This window comes from Dermacentor andersoni, chromosome 3 (assembly GCF_023375885.2).
Source record: "Dermacentor andersoni chromosome 3, qqDerAnde1_hic_scaffold, whole genome shotgun sequence".
Lineage (NCBI taxonomy): Eukaryota > Metazoa > Arthropoda > Arachnida > Ixodida > Ixodidae > Dermacentor > Dermacentor andersoni.
Window position 1 is genome coordinate 190888674 of NC_092816.1, and position 8424 is coordinate 190897097.

General features: G+C 47.6%; 1 protein-coding gene across 1 annotated transcript; it reads right to left on the reverse strand.

The window, feature by feature from the left end:
- Positions 1-1531: 1531 nt before the first annotated feature.
- Positions 1532-5756, reverse strand: LOC126534888 (putative nuclease HARBI1). The gene is made up of 4 exons (XM_072286970.1): positions 4989-5756; positions 4772-4913; positions 3950-4308; positions 1532-1678 (listed from the first exon to the last, which is right to left on the reverse strand). Exons 1-4 carry the CDS (start codon positions 5529-5531, stop codon positions 1532-1534), a joined length of 1191 nt encoding a protein of 396 aa, XP_072143071.1. The 5' UTR covers positions 5532-5756.
- Positions 5757-8424: the final 2668 nt, after the last annotated feature.

The following is an 8424-nucleotide window of genomic DNA, read 5'->3' on the forward strand; positions in this document are numbered from 1 at the left end:
GGGTCGCGTGCTTGCCGTGCTCGGCCGTACCGGCCCAGCTTCCGCCCCAGTGGATTTTTTCCCTGGCGATTCCGAGGTGAGTAGCAATGTTCGTTGCTATGTGTACCGATGTCGGGCAGTTACACCGTGGTGAATATTTTGCCGTTGTGTGCTTGTGTGTGTTTTCTTACAATTCAACACACATGCCAGCACATTATATCCGTACTTTGGAAGGACGGAAATGCTGCCCCACTGCTGTTAAGAAACACCTTGTGGTGGATTTCATGGCTCGTTAATTCGAAAAGCATTAGCAACGAGTTGTCAAAGCTCCAAGTCACTAGTATGTCGCATGCTGGATTAAGAATTTTCTGATTTAAAAACTATAAGTGAAATAGACATTGCAACCAGTTGATGGAACTTAATCACATTATGTCGTGTACTTTATTGTTCCAGGAGGACACCTCCAGTGAAGAGGAGCCGCATGGCGATGTGCCCCCTGCCCCACCAGCAGCTGCCCGCGTTTCAGTAGGCACGGAGCCGGGGACTAGTGGCACTGCACGTAAGGCACTTCAGCAGCTGTTGCAATACGAACACATTACTCCAAGCAGTATCTATTAAGACCTTTGAAACAGAAATTGTGTATTTATATTATTTACATGGCAAAGAAAAAGTGCCTGCCTAAAGGTCGCTGCAAAATGTAACAATAATCTGACTGTTAACACCATTTGTAATGCAGCTTGTGCAGCGTACAAGCTGAAAGTACTATCAGTGTAGTATTTTATGATGGTGTAGTGCCTTTTTGTTGATGCAAATTTACTGTTCATTTTGTGAACGGTGTGTTGCTGGAATTATTTTTCTGGGCTTCCACCTGATAATGAACCAGTAAAATGTCTACGCAGGATGGAGCGAAATTAGTTTTTTTAACCTGTTTACTGATTTTATTTTTACGGACCATCAGCTCGGCAGCAGCCCCGCAGGCCGCCACCCCGCCAACAGGTCCTCGAGGACGCGGTGTGCAGGACGGCCGCCGACTATGCCCGGCAAAGCCAGCAAGCTGAGGCGGCGAATGCAGAGGCGGCAAGCTTCCACCAGCTGTTGCTGCAGCAAACTAGGCAGGTGCGTACAACTTGGCCGGGTCATTTTTTGAAGAGGTGATTAGTGCACATGGTAATAATGTACATTACAACCATGTTACACATGAGAGGCATCTGTAGTCATTTGGCTCATGCACGTTTATACATCTCCTTTGAGGTGTTCTTTAACACATAGCAACTTACAAAACATTTCCATGGTTGCATGTATCGCCACAGCATGATCATCATTTGTTCAACAATTCAACTAGTCACCAATACTGCCTTCTGACAGGCAGAGGCAGCTTGGTAGGATTTGCTACGTTTCACACGTTTTTAACATAACAGACCATGTACGTTTGCACGGCCATTTGTCATGTCATATGTAAATGATCTCGCTGCCCTCAAGAGTAACCTTGCTGAAACTGCAACACTTGCAAACAGTGCAAATCGAGCATTTACATTGCATAACCTGTAGCTAACTAAGTGAATTTGTTTCGCAGCTGGTGGAAGAACAGAGGGCAACGCGACAGGTCCTGCAGCAGCTGGTAGCCGAGATGCGTGGTTCGCGAGAGGCGACTACTCTCATTGCAACCACGCTGCGCCAGCTGCTGGCTGCCCTCGCTCACCTGCGCGAGCCGCCTCAGCCATAAGGGACAGCTTTTTTTTTTTGTGCCATATCATCCTTTAGTGCTGTGTAGGTACAAGTGTTGCCTATCTTTCCGTTCAAATCACCGCTGCAGCATTTGGTGGTGGTGCCCATACATCCTCACAAGCCGTTGTGCTGCCAAGTTGTAGCCAGTCTTCTGAACTGATGTGCAGGTCATGCGTGACCATGGCAGCGAAGACTGACAGTTTTGTGATGTCACTTGAAACACGAATGCATGGGTTTTTTTTTGTATGTAGCACTAAAGGATGATATGGCTGTTTTTCGTACATTTCTGTCCCTAATCATATTTTTTTTTTTTGCAAGGTAATTTCTCTTATGTTTATTTTCATTTGTAGTGCAAGTTTGCCCAAGTGAGGCATTATATAACTTATATGTAGAACTTTTGCGTTTTTGTTCCTAACCGTATTTTTTCCCCAAGTTCATTCCTTTTCGTGTGTATTATTATTTGACCAAGTGAGACGGTATAACTTATATGTACAATTTTTGCCATATTTTTGCGTTTCTGCTTCTAACCGTATTTTTTCCCCAAGTTCATTCCTTTTCGTGTGTATTATTATTTGACCAAGTGAGACGGTATAACTTATATGTGCAATTTTTGCCATATTTTCATTTGGCGTTGTTCACTTTTGTTTCGCTGTTACTGATATGTTTCAATATGCACCGTTATTCCACGGAACATACACTATGCAATCACTTTTACGGCAACTACGACATTGTCTTGCACACCATACAGGTGCACTTAATAACTACAATGCTGTGATAACTGGAAATAAATTTTCATGCCATATGTATGTCATGTTTGCAATGTCAAACCATTCGTGCCTACGCAAAGTGGCCGAATTGGTATTTTTGTTAACACCAAGCACCAGTTACTTGTGATGGTTATTGTGATATTTCATGTGTCCTTACCTATGATAGCAATACAATCTAGTCCCCATTGTAGTATAGCACAGTTTGCGACATACGTACCGGAGCCATCGATGTGGCCGCTATTTTGACATTCACTGCCAGGCTGCTCTTGCAGCCGTTATATGAAGTACCGTTGAAGTGCCAAGCATTTTCTCACTTGTTCCTTAAAAGCATGTCATGGCTGCTTTATACTGTGATCTTATTACGGCACTAGTCATTGAAAAGAAACTGTTTTGTACTACAAACATGCCAACTACATAATAGACAAGACATCTTTCTTGCTGTTAAGTTGCTGGATGAAGATAAATGGTTGTCTGCGAGTTCAAAAAAATATCATTATGCTCGTGTCATATTTAAGCAATTTAACATCTGCCACTGGTAGTGTACTGGGTCCCATGTAGTGAACATCACACGGCTATTTTGGCGCCATGAAGCCATGCTCTGTGTACTTGTCTGTCATTTGCTTTGATGAAAGATGGCATGAAGATGGATCACATGGTTTTATTTACAATGCAGATATAAATAAACGATTTTAAACAATACAATTGGCACTTGAAATGACTATTTACAATTTGTGTTCCTTCAATTTCAGAACTCTATTTACATATGTACACTCTCCCAAGGGAGAAGAACGCGCTCGACATGCCAGGCGATTGTTTTCGGCATAACTTGGCCTTCTGTCAAGGAACTGTGCGGTGGCTGTGTGGCAAAGCAGCGCAGGGCCTACAAGGTGCGTGAGAACAGTACACATGGTGGAGCGAGAAGTGTTGTGCTTGGCAGCAGCCCAAATAGGAAGCGAAAAGACGAAGACCATCCTCCCATGCACAGTGCAGATGGCGGTGACAGTGTCGGTGATGACAGAAGCAACAGCAGCAGCAGCAAATCATTTGGCAAACCCTAGCTGCCCAGAGAAGTGGCTACAACATTCTGCTGATGAACACAAAGTGTTCTATCTACAGGTACTAAACGAAAGGCTCTCATGTAGTGTCACAGTGGAATGATGCAATCATCTCCGGTAGTGACAGCTCACTGGCAGAGGACACGTGAAAACGGTGGTTATGATTGAGCGGATACTATAAAAAAACAGCACGCTATCCACTAATTGCACACATTTCTTCACATTGGTTCCTGCTCTCTATTAGGTGTGTAGACAGCAGTAATAAACATCTGCCCGCAGTGTCAGACACGTGTTTATTGCTGCTGTCGGTGCTGCTGCCGACGCAGCCGCCTTCGCACCCTTTGCAGGTAGTGCTGGTGCTGCTGCCGTGTCGTGCCAAATGAGCGAATAACAATGTCCCGGGCAGCACAGCCTCTCAGGTACATTATGCGTGATGCCCTCACTCGGGGAACTCTGTGGGGAGGGGTTAACACTTTCATCATCACTGCTGCTGTTGCTGCTGTCATCACTAACATCATCTATTAACACGTCACCTTCGTCGAGACACAAGTTGTGCAACACTGCACATGCTGCAACGATGTTGGCAGCGCGTTCTGGCTCGTAGTGGAGGGCGCGGTACCGCTGAAGGCAGCGAAAGCGGCTCTTCAGGAGCCCAATGCACCGCTCCACTACGGACCGCATGGCAGCATGTGCAGTGTTGTACCTGCCTTCTGCAGTGTGTATGCGAGGGTGGCCTGTGACTGGGGTCAGGAGCCATGGTTCCAGGGGGTAGCCGCTGTCACCTGCAGGATCATAAAACATGGTATGAACTCTGCACAAAGTTTAGTAGGCGAAGCATGGGTCATGTAAAATGCACCTACTACAGAAAGGCTGCAATAAAGAAATATACAGGCTGAGCACCTGACGCAGCTGTGATCACAGATAACAATAGCTGGGACATAGCATCCCTATTTGTAGCAAGGCAGCTCTTTGTGTAGTCTCCATTCACAAATGACTGTCAGTGTAAAAAAGAATGTGACAACGCGTGCACTGTACGCTCACATTAAGAATTAGTTTAAAGTGCAACGCAGGTGTGTTGTCACTTTGTTTCGTGCAGATATCATTGGAAAATTTCTACATCTCGCCTATACTTAATAACCTGACTATGACATAAGGGGTTCGGGCTTCAATATTCTCCTACGGCGCGAGCACGCTTTGCTGCATGCTGCCAGAATTGCAACTGTACAAAATTTTCCCGCTGCTCACCGAGGAGGTGTTCGCCGGCCTTGGCAATATGCCCCTCCAGGAACCGACGACGCAACCACGTAGTTCTCCAGACGTGGGCGTCGTGGTCTGACCCCGGTCGCAGAGGGTCGACGGCGAGGATCCGCATGCCTGCGTCGCAGATCTGACGAGAGCGCGCACAGCAGATAAGCCACGCGTTGCTATGACGGGCAAATTAGACAAAAATTAAGATACTTACGAACATTGTGTTGAGGGCGTAGTAGCCTTTGCGGCACATGAATGCCGCCTTCTGCTCGCCCTTCGGTGCGATGATGGCTATAAGGCTGCCGTCCACGCATCCGATGACGCCGGGAATGGAGCCGCGTCGAAGGAACCCTTCCTTCACGGCCGCCTTCTCCTCCGACGTCCTCGGGAAATGGACCCACTTGTTGCGGGCCCCGGCGTGGACGATTGCCTCCGCCACGCGTCGCACACACTTGCTGACCGCAGGCTGGGTCACGCCGATCGTCTCCTCGCTCCCTACCGAGGCTTGAAAGCTGCCCGTTGCGAAGAATCGCAACGCGCACAACACTTGCCGCTCCACCGACAGCGCTGAAGTTCTCACGCCTCCGAGTTCCTCTGCCACTTCGTCGCACAGCCACCGCACAGTTTCTTTCTTCAGACGAAAGTGCCGCCGAAACTGATCGTCTGGCATGTCAAACGCATCCTCGGGCTCCCTCCTCCCGCGCCCGGACTGACGAGCCGCCGCCGCCGCCGCCAACGCAATCACGAAGGCCGCCATTTTTTTCTATTCCAAACGGAACGGGGCACTCACCGGTTATTCCACGAATTTGCCGGGTTTGTTCGGCATAATTTAGCATAATGAGTGCGTAAACGTCACTTTGACGTGGCAGTTTTTGAGCATTCCTGACGTCGCTTGACAGGCAGGAAAAATGGGCGCGGCCTCAAAAAATTCGGCCAATGAGCGAGCGGTGTCGGCCATTTTGGAATAGAAACAGAACGGAATAGTTTTACGTTATACCGACCCTGGTTTGTGACCTGTTTAACTCAATCACAAGAACGTTTTTCTTGCAAGAAAAATGAGAAATGGCAACAGCTCAGTCTGTGTGTAAATGTGACACCATGCACGCACAAAGGATAGACGGAAATTTAAACTTCAGAAACAGCAGCGTTGTCCACTGGTGTCATCAGTGGCTGTGTGGGGAGCTTATGATAGCACAGAAATACCAGCAAGAGGACAATGTGAAAGATCACAGCAATAAAGGAGTAAAACATTTGGGGAGATAAGTGTTACTGCGGCATCGTAGCAGCACATGGCTGCCAGTGTCCCATAGCTCTTTCCACTTATATGCTGCCTTATCACTGCCTTGTGCAATGCGGAGCAGCATGCAGTGAGGTCTTTGCACCACTTCATGTTTGCCTTCAATGAATGAGGCAGTTAAGTAGTTCTTATAATGGTAGTTCGTTATACCTGGTGCTGCCTTTCAAATGCATATAAAGCAATAGCAATGTACATAGCTGGGCATGGCAGTTGGAAAACAACTTCTTTATTAGGAGAATTGGGTTATGATTGCCTGTTTTTACACAACTGTGAAGCGATAAAATTAGGAAATTTGTGGGTGCTGGTTGGAATCAGTTGGTGCAGGACGGGTAATTGGAGTTCGCAGGGAGAGGCCTTCGTCCTGCTGTGGGCATAAAACAGGCTGATGATGATCATGATTGTGATGTATTCTATAATGATGAATATCGTTTTTCATTCTTGCCAGTCTTAAGAGTGGCTCAGATGACCCCAGCACTCGCACCAAGCGGCTAATTCCGGGCCGTAACAGTGGTGTGCCAATGTCAGAGATCAAGACGCTGTGTGGTGACATTGGAGACAATGATGAAGGGTGCAAAGAAAGGAAAACTAAATGGATATTAAGAAAACATGGCCCTGTAGTGTGCACGACAGCCTTTCCCACGTTGTCCAGGTAGTGCCTGTGTTCCCAGATGAGTACGTATTCATTGCCATTGGGGTTCATTGACGTCATTGACAACGACCAACTCACCGTGACTGTGTCCAAAGAACCATTTCACGAGGATTGATGAGGATATCGTGGTGGCAGGCATCATAAAAGCATTATATTGCTTTTCTTGTGAAGCAGTAAGGCACAGGCAGACAGACCGGTGTGCCTCTACAGCTTTGAAGATGGTGTCACGGGCATAATCCGACGTGCCAATAACGGTGGAAAGGAGCATGTCAAATGGCAGCAAGGGGTTGCTTCTGTACAAGAGATAAAAAGGGAGAAGAATCTTCAGAGTTACGACAGGAGGAATTATAGGCAAATGTTACTAAGGGCAGAGCGACGTCCTAGTCACGGGTTGGCAGAAACATACTACACGGCAAGCACGTCTTTGATTGTTCTGTTAAGACTCCTTGTGAGGCTCTTGGCCTGAGGGTGGTACGCCGTAGTCAACTTGTGCTTTATGGCACAGGAGTACAAAAGGTTCTGGACAATGTGTCATATGAAATAACGGCCCTGGTCTGTGAGAAGCTGTTGAGCAGCACCATGTTGAAGTACAGTCGAATCTCGTTAATTTGACCACGCTTAACTTGAACTTCCAGTGTATTCAAATTGACGCTGTGGTCCTGTCAAAGTGATGTGTATTTCAATGGGCGAAAACGCCCAGTAATTTGCATGCACAAGCAATCGCGATGGTTAATTCGAACATGCCACACTCCAACAATGCTTTTAGCAGTGCACGAAATCATGCGGCGGCACCTCCGGCCAGCATTGCTCCAACCCCGCCATAGAGAAAAAGCTTAGGAGAGACCCCTCAATGCCGCACGTGAGGAGATAAAATAACGGGGTGGAAATTTCACCCTCTCTCTAATAGCAAGGTTGCCGTTTCTGCATCGCTCCATAATGCCCCAGCCACACTAGTGGCAAGATGTGCTTCACGGGAGGGATCAGTCCTGGGCCGATTTTCGGTTGGCTTGGTTTGGTCTCGTTCGGGATTGTTTTTTTACAACGACGGGTCTAAGCCGAGGTGTCCCTACGGAAAGGTTGTTGGAGACGGTGCGCCATATTTGATACTGTGCAACAAGACAGAGCTTGAATGCAGGGACGCGAAGGAGACAAATACCTCATCCTCCTTGTCTTTTGAATGCGGCGACACAGCAACAGGATGGAACACACCAACATGATTATGATCAGTGGCAACGACTTGGTCATCTTGATAAGACGTGACTTCCATTAGGAAGGCAGGATAAAGAACGTGAACACAGCTTCAATCTGTCAGCAGACGAAGGAAAAAGCGTGCGAGCATGCAGAGGGAAGCAGCGGTGGAGGCCCAGTCCAGCTCCGGCAACTCCGCTGCTTCGGTGGCAGAGGTAATTAGCGCCATCCATCAAGCTGGCAGGAAAGCAAATCTGCTTCCTCCCAACCTTCCTTGCAACTACGCTCTCCTCGCCCTCCCTCTCACCTCGTTCATAACTCCTTCAGCTTTGACTGTCTTCGCATGCGCGTACCTTCGCACCAGCTTAGCCTGCTCCCTAAAGTTTCGTTTTCTGGCATTATCGGAAAGCGAGCGTTGGCCGGCATGGGCAGTTTCATGGTCCTCATTCGCTGTGTGCTTGTGTGCTGCAATATTCCACGACTGGCACCGTTCGTGCATCATGCTATGGTGTACGA